General features: G+C 37.8%; 1 protein-coding gene across 4 annotated transcripts in view; it reads left to right on the top strand.

The window, feature by feature from the left end:
• The window catches only part of Serac1 (serine active site containing 1), a 62,643-nt gene that overhangs the window by 8,584 nt on the left and 38,728 nt on the right, over window positions 1-15,331 (top strand). For all 4 annotated transcript variants that reach the window (XR_009228003.1, XM_046456617.2, XM_046456618.2 and 1 more), the window contains 7 exons: window positions 2,833-2,924; window positions 6,761-6,797; window positions 8,516-8,652; window positions 9,943-10,032; window positions 11,185-11,316; window positions 13,105-13,226; window positions 14,506-14,634. Coding sequence is in view for 3 of the 4 variants with exons in the window: in XM_046456617.2 (XP_046312573.1) it covers window positions 2,834-2,924; window positions 6,761-6,797; window positions 8,516-8,652; window positions 9,943-10,032; window positions 11,185-11,316; window positions 13,105-13,226; window positions 14,506-14,634 (738 nt within the window). In the remaining variant the exon portion in view is untranslated. The remainder of the gene's footprint in view (window positions 1-2,832; window positions 2,925-6,760; window positions 6,798-8,515; window positions 8,653-9,942; window positions 10,033-11,184; window positions 11,317-13,104; window positions 13,227-14,505; window positions 14,635-15,331) is intronic.

The raw sequence follows: 15,331 nt of genomic DNA, 5'->3' as shown, positions 1-15,331 counted from the left end.
ATAACTCTTAATCAAAGATTACAAACATAAGCAAGCAAACCACCAAAAAGGATAGATAACCCTAATTATTAGAAATAGGGACTTCAACAGAGAGACTTTTAAGATTTAATATGTTTAAAGTGTAAAGGAAAATTTAGGCACATCTAACAGCAACCTTTTTATACACTATCCCAAGACCTAGTGGCTAAAACAACTATGTAGTTTTTAGGGTCAGCTAGAGGCTGGTTAGTCTGGTATGAGTTCACATGCCTGGCAGTTTTGGCTTTGGTAAATGTTGACTGTGTTAATGGGAATACTGAACCTTTCTCTTGTTATCCAGCAGACTCAGACCAAATGTAATGTACAGACTATGTTTGGATCCTAATTCTAACAGTTCAATAGTGCAAAACAAAACCAAAGTTTATGAAATAATTGATGTGATAATGAGATGTTTGTTGGTTCCAAGGAATTATATTTATTTTGGAGGCAATTTGATAGGTCTTTCTCCCCCTTGAGGAAAGGCACATACAAGATAGTCAAAATTAAATGATTAGACGTTTTGTATTTTCTTCAAAATAATGTAATGTGGTGGTATCAGAAAGTGAATATGGGTTGAGTAAAGATTGTACTGTTCAATAGTCACTAGCCATATGTGGCTATTTAAATAAATTAAAATTAAATAGGATGATCTCAGTTCCCTAGTTATATTTGCCATATATTTGGACTAGTCATATTTTAAGCCCTCAGTACAAACATGTAGCTAGAGTGTTAATTAGCTTTTGACATAAAAAAACATAAAGGAGTGATGGCACACACCTGTAATCCCAGCAGCTCAGGAGACTGAGAAAGGAGGATTGAAAGTTCAAAACCAGCCTCAGCAAAAGCGAGGCGCTAAGCAACTCAGACTCTGTCTCTAATATACAAAATAAGGCTGGGGATGTGGCTCAGTGGTCGAGTGCCCTTGAGTTTAATCCCTGGTATCCACCCCCTCAAAAAACATACATATAAATAAAGGAGGAAAAGTTCATTTTGTCTCCAGAGTTTTGGAGTATTCAGTCCATGATCAGCCAACTTCATTGCTTTGGTTGAAGTGAGGCAGAACATCAAGGCAGAAGGATGCGGAAGAAGAAGGCTGTTCAGCTCATGACAGACAGGAAGTGGGGCATGGGAGAATGAGAGCAGGGAAGGGGCCATGGACAAGATGTAGTACCCAAGGCCATGCTCCCAGCGACCTGTGTCCTGTGTTTTAGTTAGCTCTGCATCACTGTCATTAAAATGCCCGACAAGAACAACTTAGAGCAGAGAAAGTTGATTTGCAGCTCGTGGTTTCAGAGGTCAGTGTAGATGGCCGTCTGCATTGTTTTAGGCCCAAGGTGAGGCAGCACATCATGGTGGAAAGGACCAGCAGAGGACAGCTGCTCAGCTCATGTTTTAGTCAGCTTTTTTGCTGCTGTGACTTAAAGACCCAACCAGAACAATTGTAGAGGAGGAAAAATTTATTTGGGGGCTCACGGTTTCAGAAGTCTTAGTCCATAAACAGCCAGCTCCATTCCTTGGGCTCCAGGTGAGGCAGGACACCACGGCAGAAGAGTGTGGCAGAGGGACGCAACTCACATAATGATCAAGAAGCAGAGAGAGACTCCACTTGCCAGATCCAATTATATATCCCAAAGCCACACCCCCAATACCCCACCTCCTCCAGCCACACCCCACCTGCCTTTAGTTACCATTCAGTTAATCCTGTTGGGTAATTAACTCACTAATTGGGTTAAGGCATTCACAGCCCAATCATTTTCCCTCTGAACCCTCTCACAGTGTCTCACATGTGAGCTTTTGGGGGATACCTCACCTCTAAATCGGAACAGCTCATCATTGGGTCAGCAGACAGAAGGTGGGGAGGAAGGGGCCACAGAGAAGACACACCCTTCCAGGGCATGCTTCCAGTGACCCTCCTCCTCCAGGCACACTCCACCTGCCTGCAGTTACATCCAATCTGTTCAAACTAGGCTGGACTGATTCGATTATAGCTCTCACAATCAAATTATTTCATCTCCAGATATTCCCACATTAACAGGAGCTTTTGGATGAGACCTCATATCCAAACCATAACATTCTCTACCATGCCCCACCTGCCTGCAGTTTCCATCTCCTCCTAGTAGTCCATTCATCTAATGGATTAATTCACTGATGAGGTGATAACTCTCATGATCCAGTCACTTCCAAAAGCCCCATTCCTGGGCATTGCTGCATTGGGGAATCAAATCTTCAAGAGATGAGCTTTTCAGTGAACTGTCTGGATCCATACATAACAGCTATTAACTATACCTTAACATAAGTATAGAAAATGTTTATCATGCAGATAGCCTATTGGGTAGAGCAGGTGTATATTAAACAAGATTAGCCACATGTTGATAATTATCAAAGCTGAGTGGTGGGATTCATTTTACTTTATTTTTCTATATTTCTATACATTTGAAATTTTTTCATGAAGAAACAAATCATGAGTGACCTTTATGAAGAAAAATGACAAAATATCTAAAAGAAGGTGAACTTTTTTTGTGAATGGGTGAATTCCGTATATCAGTTCTCCCCTATATTGATGATTAATATTCTGTAATTTTCCTTATTTCCTATTAATCATTAATCACAATTGGACACAGTTTGAAAAAAATCACTAAAGTACTAGCAAAATTTATTCTAGTAAGTTTGTGGGTAAGTTTTAGGGGAGAAAATTTTTTCTTGGTCTAGAAAAATCTAACTGTGGACAATCCACTCTGATGATGATATGGTCTTTTAGTTAAACATTCATATTAGATGCTAAATTAAATTTGTTACATTCTTCTACCTGCACAGAATGTCTCTGGCTGCTTATTGTGTCATCTGTTGGAGAAGAATAGGAACCTCTACTCCCCCACCAAAAAGTTTCACATACTGGAGAGAGATCCGTGAGTACAGTTCAAACAACAACATTTTCATACAGGAACATTGATAGAATTGTGGCTAAATTTCCAGGGGGGGGCCTCAAAAGCTTATTTAATCTACGATAAGGGTCAGATTCCTTTGTCTTTTCATACAAATGATTCACCCCACATTTGTAGGCCCAGAGCAATACTGATTCTTTTTCTTGGAAGTTTTCTTTCCTTCCCTATTTTTTTCAGCCAACTTCATGCCCATCCTTCCAAAATTAAGTGTCAGTGCATTGTCATGCAGCAAGTATTTATTAAACTCTCACAAATCAAAGTGCAGGTGCCCGTACTTGGTTCTGGGAATGCAGTAGTAAGCAAGGAAAATGTTGTCTTTGCCTTGATGGGCTTTGGGATCTGCCCTGATCTGCTCCCCCCGCACTATAACCAGGCCCTCAGGCATGCTTCCTGGCATGCTAGCCCAGGCTAGATCTGTGACTTGTGGTTTGGTAGAGTCCATATAGAACTTGGTTAATCAACTGATGTCCTCCATGGACTGTAAACTCTGAGGGCAATGTCTTATTGTTTGTTTGTTTGTTTATTTATTTTTACCATTATATCCTGTTGTTTACTCTTACACTTGGCATATACAAGAGGTTTAAGTAGTATTTGTTAAAAGTAGGAAAGAAAGTACTTATCTTCTCAGAGAACTATTTTCTTTTCTTTCTTTCTTTCTTCTTTTCTTTTTTTTTTTGGTTTAAACAATAAAAATTTATTTTCTCACAGCTCTGGAAACTAAGACCAAGGTACTGACAGTATTGGTTTCCAGTGAGGCCCCAATTCCTAGGTTGTAGATGGCTACCTTCTTTTCATATTCTCTCACAGTTGTTTCTCTGTGGATAGAGAGATGTCTGGTGTCTCTTCTTAGACATCAGTCCTATCAGATTAGGGCCCCACCCTTGGTACTTTATGAACCTTTATTACCTCCCTCAGTGCCCATCTCCAAATACAGTCACATCAGGGCGTTAGGGCTTCAGCAGATGAATTTGGGGAGGTATAATTTTGTCCATAATAAAACAAGACACTCTAGGTAATTCCTGGAAGACACTTTTTATGAAGGGGAGCAGAGAAATAGGATAACAATTCCAAAGACATATGGATATATAGACATGTTGTAGCATTTCTACTGAATAGTAGAAACAAAGCCCAGAAAGGATCTGGGAAACAGCAGAGGCCTTTGATCAGGTTGTCTTTTGACAGGGGCCAAGACGCATCTTTCATAGCAGTGAGAGGGAAGCCAAAGAGGGGGAGCTATGGTGGGGGGAGGCTGCAGGGTTCAGGGGAACGATGAAGTTCCTGTCTAATTATTCCTACTTTTCAGAGAACTATTTTCTATATTTGTGAAATGAGAAGATTGACCTAACTCATCTTTCATTCATGTGATAATAAAGAAAAATATCTACTATCTGCTCTGTGCCAAGTACTGTTCTGGGCCCTAAGGATACAATATCCAGTAAGACAAAGCCCCTGTCTTCCTGGAGTTTTGATCTTTAGGATAGATCTGTTTTTAGGGATAGTTCCCTTTCATCTAGAAAATTCTGATTCTGTTTTGTGAGTTTTTTGTACCAGGAATTGAACCTAGGAATGCTTTTCCACTGAGTTACATCCCCACTCCTTTTCATTTTTTAATTTAAAAAAAATTTTTTTTGGTTGTTGATGGACCTTTATTTATTTGTTTTTGTATGTGGTGCTGAGAATCGAACCCAGTGCCTCATACATGCTAGGGAAGCACTCTACCACTGAGCCACAACCCCAGCCCTCATTTTTTTATTTTGAGACAGGGTCTCACTAAGTTGCTTAGAGCCTCACTAAGTTGCTGAGGATGACCTTGAACTTGTGATCCTCCTGCCTCAGCCTCCTGAATCGCTGGGATTACAGGCATATGTCACCATACCTGACTGATTCTGTATTTTAAATATAAAATGACAAGTGGATATAGAGAAGAAAGGAAAAGGGAAGAGAGCTTTTCTTTTCTCTTCATTTCTAGCAGAACAAACTCCGAGAGTGGTAAATATTGTGAGGCAGGTCGCTCAGAAAACACCAAGTCCCAGTTTTGTCCAAATTGAAGGGTCTTTATTTAGCCAGCCAGCCGTCGACTCCTCCCCACAGGACCCATAACTGTCGTTGCAAGGAACAGCCCTCAGCCTGAGCATTTTAGGATATTTAAAGGCAAAAAACTGCAAAACCCACGTCCGGGTTGACGTAGCTGCAAGCAAGCAGGTACAGAAGCCGAATTGGGCAGTTAGTGAGACAATGCAATGGGTACATTAGTTTTTTCCACGGGACTCTCCAGGTTGGTATAGCAGCAAGCAAACAGAAGGGAAGTGGGTCAAAATGACCCTAGTTTAGTACAAGTTAGAGAATGGTTACTGACGTCTATTAGATAATCAATCTCTGACAAGGTACATTACCCAAGAAAAATGGAAACCAAAGAGAACAATTATACATTGTATAAGAATTGCTATTTTGTGTTGCCAAGTGTACTGTTAGACAATTATTAATGGGTACAGAGGTGGGACTTTCCCTTTGGAGAAGCATTTCTCATAATGGAGTCTCAGGGTAAAATGGAGCCTGTTTGGTCATTGTCCATTAGCCTGGCCCATAACAGTGAACTTTAGGGTAGGAAGAAAAGGCTCATGAGGCTGTATTTTGTTTAAAGAGTCCAATGAAAAAGAGAAATTCTAGTAAGCAGTGGGAGTAGCAATATAGGGGTGTTCCTGGGGTCCCCAGTGTGAGGGCAGGAAGGGAAAGTCCATGAGGCCATCCTAGGGTGAAAACTGTAATACACCAGTTAAGGTTGTGCACAATGTATACAACAGAAACTTGATTACAGTGGCTTAAATTAAATTTCTATTTTCCATACAAATCAGGAAGTCAAGACACAGTTTGGGGCAGGAGTTGAAACTTAGCAATCTTCCTGTCTTCCTGCTCCACTATTTGTGTTGTTCTCATAGTCACAGGATGGTTGCTGAATCCCTGGGCATCAAGAAGGCAGCAGGCCAAAAGCCATCTTGTGAGGCTTGTCTTTTGTAGGGGAGGGATTCTCCTCATAGACTTTCACTAATATCTGATATCTGATTGGCTACAGCTGTGTTGCATGGCCAGCTGCCAGGTAGTCTGTGGATTTGAATAATTTTAGATGTATATGTATGTTGAATAAGCAACTAACAGTGTCTGCCAATCGAATTTTTTTAATATTAAAAAGCTGTTTTCCAAGTTCCACCAAAAGCATAAATAAATTTATAACATGCAAGCACACACACACACACACACACTTTTTTTCTGACCTATTTTTTAAATGAGGCTACCTACATATAATACTTAACCACCAAACATAATTACTTTGAGAAATGCCAGTTTGTGTTGGCACTTGACAAACATAATTTTTCGTCATAGTCCTACCAGTGATAGGGATAATGCTCCCTGTTCCTTTATTTAATTGGTTGTTAACTAAAAGGAGTCAGAAAGGAGGTGAGCTTTCTGGGCATCATATTCAGTAGGAATCTGGTCCTGGCAGTATGGTTAGTGGATCAGGGTCTATGTTCCCCAGTGATTTTGTTGGAAATGGCATAACAAAAGCTCAAGGAAGGAGAGAGTGAGTATAAAAAGCTATAAATAGGAATTATATTTTTGAAGTTCTTATTGATTGGTTTGTGTCTGAGGATGGGAAGTCATGTGTTAATAGCAACTGATTGTATTAATAGAAAAATATCAATAACTTTATCTGATTATATATGAAATAAAGACTATTGCCTATTTCCTGTCACACTTTTAAGAGTGGAATTCATCTTATTGACTTTCTCCCTTTCTTTTTAAAGGAAATATAATAAAATTTACTGGATCACTTATTTTAGGGTAAGTTCAACTGCAAAATATTAATTGACCTCATTATATTAATATTTGAAATCTCAGTGGAAGTGATTTATAGGTCACATGCAGTAGTCAAAGGATACGGATTTAGTCATTGGTTCCAACAATTCAGTGTTGTCTTGATCTGGGTCTCTACCTTGAGGGATGTTTTCTCTTTGGTCCAAAGTGTACACTGGGGACTGCCTGCCTTTCCCTGTTGCTGAGGGGAGAGTCTGAGACCCACACAGCCTTCATGCACATAAAGTCATGTCTTATATCAGGACTGAAAGTGAGCGAAGAGGCTGAAAGTTACCTTAAAATTATTTTTGAAAATACCTAAATCACAATAAAGCTCTAATGAAAGGAAATGGAGGCTGTCTGAGAAAACTGACATCTGACATCTCACGCTCCTTGAGAGGTGCCCGCCCAGTGATTGGAGTGTCCCTCTTTCTAACATTTGTTACTTTACGATCTTCCTTTTTCAGGGAGGGGTATAGATGTTAAATGTATGTTTGATACTACTCTACTGAGTTTGCTAATACTTTGTTTCACTAGTATAAATGTAAAATCAGTTCAGATGCTAAAATTATAAAGGAGATATTTGGCATTTTATCCAAACACATACCTTACTTCCTGACATTGTAACGTAAGGCAAAAGTTATTTAGATGGTTTTCCCCTTTGACTCATTCTGCACAGAGGAGAAATGTATACCCTTTTCTATAATGCAGTTTCTTTGTCTAGATCGCAATTGTTTCAGGACTGTAGTGAAAATGTATTGCCCAACTTTTAATGAAGAACATCATCTTCCCTGGAAAACTGCTCAGATGGATCCCCAAGGGGGCAGAGGGTTCCTTAGAGCCTTCTCTGTGTTCCTCTGGTGTGTCTGGGTCTGGCCTTTGTCTCATCTGTTGGCTTTAGGACAGAAACCCAGGTCAGCAGAAGGCACAGGATAACTGAATTTGCTGAGCCTTTGTGTCTAGATTTACGGAGGTCAATCTAATGAGGAAGAAAATTTTCATGTCAGGATATATGACAGATAACTTTCTATCTTACATTTAAAAATAAACTTTAGATATAGCCTTTAGGAAAGGAGAAATGTGTATATTCTGTTGATGGGAGTATAAATTGCCTAATCCTTTTAGAAAACTAGTTTGACATTTTCTAGTAAAGTTGAACAGTGTTATGTACTGTCAGGAAGTATGTAATTCTGCTTCTGATATGTTCCCTACAGGAGTATGTATGTATGTATGTGTATATATCCTCAGCACCACATTAAAAAAATAATAAAACAAAGATATCGTGTTCATCTACAACTAAAAAAATGTTAAAAAAAGAAAAAAAAAGAGTACATCTAGTGTGATTCCATTCAAATGAAGTTCAAACACAGGCAAAGCTAAGCTCTGTTGTCTTAGGATGCCTATGTAGGTGGTAAAACTGAATAATAGCAAGGACGTTATTATAATAAAAATCAGAAAATAACCAATAGAGGTGAAAGAAGAGTCAGGATTAGGGAGGGGACACAAGGACACATTGTGGGTTTCTGGGATGCTGTTAGTAATGTTTCTTGACTGGAAAATTTTATGAAGCTATTTGTTATTTAAATTGAGATGTGTATATGTGTGTGTATGCAAAGATCATTTGGATATTATGTATGTTTCCTTGTGAAAATCTTGTATCACATTTAGATTCTGTATTTATGATGAATTTCTTATTTCTTCTTAAGAGGTTCTTTATTTTTTACATACGAAGTTCTGGCCCTGAAGAAGTCTTTGACATTAGATACTCAAGTGGTAGAAAGAGAAAAAATGAAGTCATACATATATTTGCACCCAGTTCCTTTAGACAAAAGAGAAAATCATGGTAAGTTTATTGTAAAGTCATCTCTGTGAAAAGTGGAACTAGTTAGTGAATTTAAAAACAAGTTTCTTTAAAACACGGTATTAAGAAGATAGATTCAGCTCACTTTGAGAATCACTAGATCCTCAGAACTAAGTTCTGAAAGCATGGATTGAAAACCAAATTTTGGATTTATACCTGATTCGAGTTTGTAGTTCCTCTAGAACTCAGTGAAGTGAGGACAGCCAGCTGTCTGAACCTGCAGTTCCCTCCTCAGTTGGGGCACTTGGTTCAGAGGCTGGCACTCAGTTTGGCAGGTACTAAAATGCGATTTTCTCATTTGGCCCAGAGATATTTCTGCTTTAATGATTTTTATCCTGAGATGGATTCATAAATATGAACACCAGCTCACTTATGTTCTGTCATGGAGAGTAAAACAACTGCCCTTACTAATTAGGACATTCTCTTTCTCAATGTTTAGGTCACTTGTGAGCCTCTGGGTAACTTAGTGAACATGACATTTTAGAGCAGAGGGGTGCATTTTCATGCATTGAGTCAGCCACACTGACTTACAGTTGCCAGTCCTATGTTGTCAGCCAGCCTGTGCCTGTGAGCACATTATGGTCCCTAGTACAGCAGGCTCCACTGCTCCCCTGACTGTGAGCCGTATGTATCACCATGCTAGCTTGTTGGTGTTTATTATTACATTATCCTTCTGATTTCAGCATGCTTCTATGGTATGTTCATAATTTCAGTTACATAGACAGTTGTTATGACTTGTGATTTATCTATAAAGTGAGGCTTAATCTCATCTCTAAGATATCTCCAAATTTCGACAGGTGTGGTGGTGCATGCTTGTTATCCCAGCAGGAGGATCACGAGTTCAAAGGCAGCCTCAGCAAAGGCGAGGTGCTAAGCAACTCAGTGAGACCCTTTCTCTAAATAAAATACAAAATAGGGCTGGGGATGTGGTTCAGTGGTCAGGTGCCCCTGAGTTCAATTCCTGGTACTGAAGGGAAAAAAAAAAGATATCTTCAAATTTCAGTTCCATGTGGTCTGTTTACAAGGTACATTTTCTTGAATATTTTTAGCCTTGAAGAGTTTTGGTAGCTTTGGCTAATGTTATTGTTTTGTTTTTACTTTTTTCCCTGACTTTGAGAACAATTTGTGTTCCCATAATGACTTTAGTTAAATTGATAGTAGTAAAAGAAATTTTAAAAATTGATAATAGTAATAAAAAGACAGAGATGCTATTTTATGTTTTCCTTGTGAAAAAGTTTGGAATTAGTTGATTTAAGTTTGCCATCATTTCAGGGATTGCCTGGCTGGCAAGAAAAGAACTTCACAAAGCAGTAAGAAAAATATTAGCAGCATCAGCCAAGATATTACAGAGTCCATTTGCTGGTAAGTAATAAACATTTAACTTGGAACCCTTATCAGTCATCTTAAAGTCATCTTAAAGTCATGCCCTGGACAGTTTTCTTCCCTCTCTGTGACTAGATTGTGATTAGTTGTAAATAAATTGAGATTAAATGTACCTTGTTTTCTTTTTCTTTTGTTAATTTCATTATTATTTTTTAGTTGTTGATAGAACTTTATTTTTATTTATTTATATGTGGTGCTGAGAATCGAACCCAGTGCCTCACATATGCTAGACAAGCGCTCTGCCACTGAGCTATAATCCCAGCCCTTAAATGTACCCTGTTTTCTTGACAAGTAGTACAGAATTTTAAATTTGTTAGAAAATCACTCCCATGCTTTCTCATAATGAGACTATTGCATAAAAATGTAGATTTTACAATCAGGCAAATCTATAATGTGAAGTTATGTATAAAAAAAAGCTGACCTGATTTCTTTAAGTCTTTGTCATCATGAAGAATAGGCAGGAAAACCGTCTAGAATTGAAAGAGGCTAAAGAGAATTTATCAAATCCTGATTTTAAAAACATCTTTAAAAAAAAACTTGGGGAAAATTTGCATATGGTGTTACACTAGATTTTAGATGGTTTTGGAAGATTATTGTTAGTGTTCTGGTTGGATGATGCATTTTGCAGTTGTGTAAAAGAATACAGGCTAATTTTTAGGGGATGTAGGTCGAACTACTGAAGGGTAAAATGTCATTATGTCTGCAGCTTCTTTCCTAATAGTTTATAGACACCTGCAGGATGATGAAGCAAACATGGCAAGATAGCAGTTACTTAATCTACATGTGATAGGCATATGGGTGTTAGCACTTCATTCTTTCATGTCTTTAAATAGTCCATCTGTTTTAAAACAGTTTTTTTTTAAGGGGGAAAGGAGAAAAAAAAATGACTATGAAGTGAAAGCCACCATAGTTTATAAAACCAAAGTACATGCATAACAGTTACAATAAATACACCAAAGTGATAGCACTGAGAGCAGACATAGCAATCAATAGGAATACCACTATATGGATTTAACTCTCCTGTTGTATATTTTAAATGTTTATAAATTGCCTTCTGAAATAAAAGAAAGGATAAAAATGTTATCTTAACCATCCACCTTCTTGTTTTTGTGTCTTTTTCTCTTTGCAAAGACACTTTTAGCACGGTTGATATAGAAGATCATGAGTGTGCTATGTGGCTGCTCTTGAAGAAGAGCAAAGCGGATGAGAGGACCGCCCGACTGGAGGCCGTGCAGGAGATGTCAGAGACCCACCACTGGCATGGTAAGAGGGCCGTGGAACTGCGGCACACACTAGCTGGCTCTGGGTTTCTGATATCGAAGAGAAGGGAATGAGATTAAGGAAGGAAAATAATTCAGGCAATCTTAATATATATAAAAAATGTATTCAAAATTTGAGAAGAAGCTCCAGTGATCAATAAAATAGGAAACCTGCTGCCTGGTAGCCAGATATGTTTGGTAACAGCAACCTCAAAACTGAGGGTGTGTGTGTGTGTGTGTGTGTGTATTTATGTAACTTTTTGCCAGAACAAAATTTTATTTGATTACATATTTTCTCAAGAGAAATTCTGATTCTTATAGTTACTGCTTAATGCTTTCTTGTACTTTTTTTTGTAACATATATTTTTTAGTTGTGGATGAACTTATTTATTTATTTATTTATGTATGTATGTATGTGTGGTGCTGAGAATCGATTGAACCCAGTGCCTCAGACATGCTAGGCAAGCACTCTGCCTCTGAGCTACAGCTCCAACCTCTTGTACTTTCTTTTGGTTCCTATTTAATAAAATATATTTTATTATTTGCTACACCATACTATTATCTTTACTTTGACTTTGATAATCTACTTGGTTCTAATACTAATAATTAGCTAAATGTACCTAATTGTGTATGTATAATTTTTAAGAAATGTTTAAAATATTGTATTTAAAAATCACGAGTTATACAGTAGAAGTGTTTGAATGAAAGATCAAATCTGCTCTGATTATAGTCTGTGGATTAAACTTTAATTTATTAGTAGTGAAAAATGAACAATGGAGAAAATAACTGATGTTCTCAAAGAAAAGTTTAGTCTTAGAATAAGATCTCTGTTTTCATGTAAGTTAATTTATTGATTGGTTGGTAGAGATAATTATACTATATACTAATTTCACTTAATGTTAGTGAAGACTTAGAATAAAAGTCTCTTTCAAAATCTGCCCTCCAGGGCTCCATTCCAGTCTTACTGCATCAGAAAAATCAGGGAGGATCCCTTGCATGTATATTTTGCAAATGTACATGATCTTGAAGTATTTGCCCAGTTTATTAGCTGCTGTTATTGAAAAGAATGTCCCTTCAGTGGCTGGAATTTTGTTTTGCTACATAAAGAGGGTATGTTTGAATCAGAGTTCTACCATCTGGAATCTCAAACTAAATATTCATGGATATCACTGATGCCAAAGTACCATCCCCCACCACCAGACAAAGACTTTAATGCAACTTGTGTTTTATGTAGTGATCAAATAGCTTTTTTTTTTTTGGTTATACTGGGCATTGAACCCAGGGCCTCACGTATGCTAGGCAAGTGCTCTGCTACTGAGCTACACTCTCAGCCCTTTTTATTATTTTAAAATCTTGGAACAGGATCCCCCTTAACTGCCTAGGTTGGCCTCAAACTTGTGATCCTCCTCCCTCTGCCTCCTGAGTAGCTGGGATTATAAGTGTATACTACTGTCCTGGCTTAAAAACAGCTCTTGAATACTGGAATTATTAAAAAAGAAGAACCTATACTGATTCTAACTTACCAATTTTTATGTTTGAGCTTTATTTTTTCCAAAAAATTAGCTGAATCATGACCTGGTCCCCAGATAAATGTTAAAGGGAATTGTGAGATCTGTTGTGGAAATGTTGTGTAATCAGGCATTGAAAATGAGAAAAAATACTTGGGAAATTTTTTATTATAAACCTGTAGAAAAGTTTAAAAATGGGTGCTTTAAAGTAGTTTGTTCATTTAGTTCTTGTGACAATGATAGGTACTTTGGGTGTTTACAAAAAAAATCTCCTTTTACAACAGATTATCAGTATAGAATAATCGCTCAGGCCTGTGATGCTAGGACTCTTATTGGTTTGGCACGAAGTAAAGAGAGTGATCTTCGCTTTTTTCTCCCACCGCCTCCTTTGCCATCTTTAAAAGAAGTAAGTAAATAATATAATCCAGAGTGAAAAACACCTTAACATATTATCTTCTCTGTGGATGCAAAATAAACTTTAAAAAAGTAGTTGTTAGCTAATTTTCACAAGCAAGTAAACTAGGATGTCAAACTGAATGTTAGTTTTCATATGAAATTTGATTCCTCCAGATGGGCTGTTCTTTCAAGATAATTTTCTATCTTTGGAGATGGGGAGCCACTACACCATTAAATGACTTCATATTGATATCTATGAGTCAGTCCCTTGATCTGAGTTTGCCATATGTAGATCAGGTTTTCTCAGATTTAACTGTTGATATTTTGGGCCAGGCTGTGTTTTGAAGCAGGCTGTATACCTTGTAGAAGGTTTAACAGCATCTCTGGACTCCATTCCTTAGACACCAACAGCACCCCCTCGTCCAAGTTGGAACAACTAAAAATGTCTCCAGACATTGCTAAGTATTTCCTGGGGGTGGGGGAGTCCTGGGTTGAGAGCCTCTGTTTTGAACATGGATAAACATGTTTGTTTGGGTTGGTCTCACTGTTACCCAGTCTGTTTTTGAACTTGTGGGCTTAAGTGGTCTTCATGCCTCAGTTTCCCAAGTAGCTGGGACCAGAAGTTCATGCCACTACTCCTGACTTAAAGTATGTTTAAATGAAACTCTTAGAAGCCTCTATGTAAGCTGTCAGTTCTTAAAAAATAGAAAAGTGAATATGTAAGATATTAATTAAAAGGGAAAATGAGATAGTAAAGAATTTTGGATTTAAAAAGCAATCACTGGGGCTGGGGTTGTGGCAGAGCACTCGCCTAGCACGCATGAGGCACTGGGTTCAATCCTCAGCACCACATAAAAATGAAATAAAGATATTGTGTGTCCACCTATAACTAAAATAAATAGTTTTAAAAAAGCAATCACTGGTTAGAAAGGGTATAATCATTTAAATTTTTTTTTAATTTTCAAAAATTTTGTTTATTTATTTATTTATTTTGAGTCAAGATGTCAAAAAGCCTCTGAGGTGAAAGTTGAGAGTTAATAATTTGCAATACGTCTTTCAGATGCAGTAGCAGACAGGAAAGTATAGAATTCAAAATTAAGTGTTTACCTGGGTGGGTAAGTGTTTTCAAGTCTAAAAGCACTAATTTATCTCTGCTAATATATAATATAGTATATATGTATATATTTGTGTGTTGTTTTTTTTTTTCTTGTATTTTGACTTCGATTCTTTGAGGTTTCTTTATACTCAGCTGTTGAGTTTGTTTATATTTTCTTTTCCTTTTATTTCAGGATTCTTCCATTGAAGAAGAACTCAGACAGTTGCTGGCTTCTTTACCTCAAACAGAAGTAGATGAGTGTATCCAGTATTTTACATCCTTGGCCCTTAGTGAAAGCAGCCAAAGTCTGGCTGCTCAGAAGGTTTGCTCATTTATTCATTCAGGAAATAATTTTTAGTTCTTACTCCTTCTAACGTATTGTGCCAGGACTAGTTCTTAGAACCTTAGAACAGCCATTTGCCCAGTTACTGAATAAATAGACTGACTTCTGGTTTGTGCTATGCATTGGGCCAGATGTCAGGGATAACAGAGAGTCAAGTAAATAAACAGTCACAGAAGCATGCAAGAGAGGTACAGGTTTTCAGGCCTGGTGGCACTGTAATCCTGTAATCCCAGTGAATCAGGAGCTGAAACAGGGGGATTGCAAGTTCAGGGCCAGCGTGAGCAACTTAATGAGACCCTGTCTCAAAATAAAATGTAAAAAGGGATGTAGCTCAGTGGTAGAGGTTGTAGATTTTTTGCAGAACACATTTTTCCCTGTATTGGAGGGAAAAAAAGGAAAAGGGGTGCTTGTATAATTTCACTTTTGGGGGGAATCCATTCCTGTTTGTGCTGGCATTAGCTCTCCCTTATGATGGATTGTTTCTTTACATGGGCTGAGCCTTTTGACTGTGAGTTTACTTTTGACCAAAGTGTTTGTTTCCTGTGGGACTTCCAGGCACCATTATAGATGTGTCCCTATAGAGCTGTTTTGTGTTGGTTCTCCTGGGTGCCCCAGGAGTTTTACTTTTATAGAACTAGATCTTTATTTATTTATTTTTATTTTTTTGTACTGGGGA

Source organism: Marmota monax, unplaced genomic scaffold, assembly GCF_021218885.2.
Source record: "Marmota monax isolate L192 unplaced genomic scaffold, Marmota_monax_Labrador192_F-V1.1 WCK01_AAM20220418_F8-fsc00164, whole genome shotgun sequence".
Classification (NCBI taxonomy): domain Eukaryota; kingdom Metazoa; phylum Chordata; class Mammalia; order Rodentia; family Sciuridae; genus Marmota; species Marmota monax.
The sequence above is the reverse complement of the archived record's forward strand: the minus strand, read 5'-3'. Positions and strand labels throughout refer to the sequence as shown.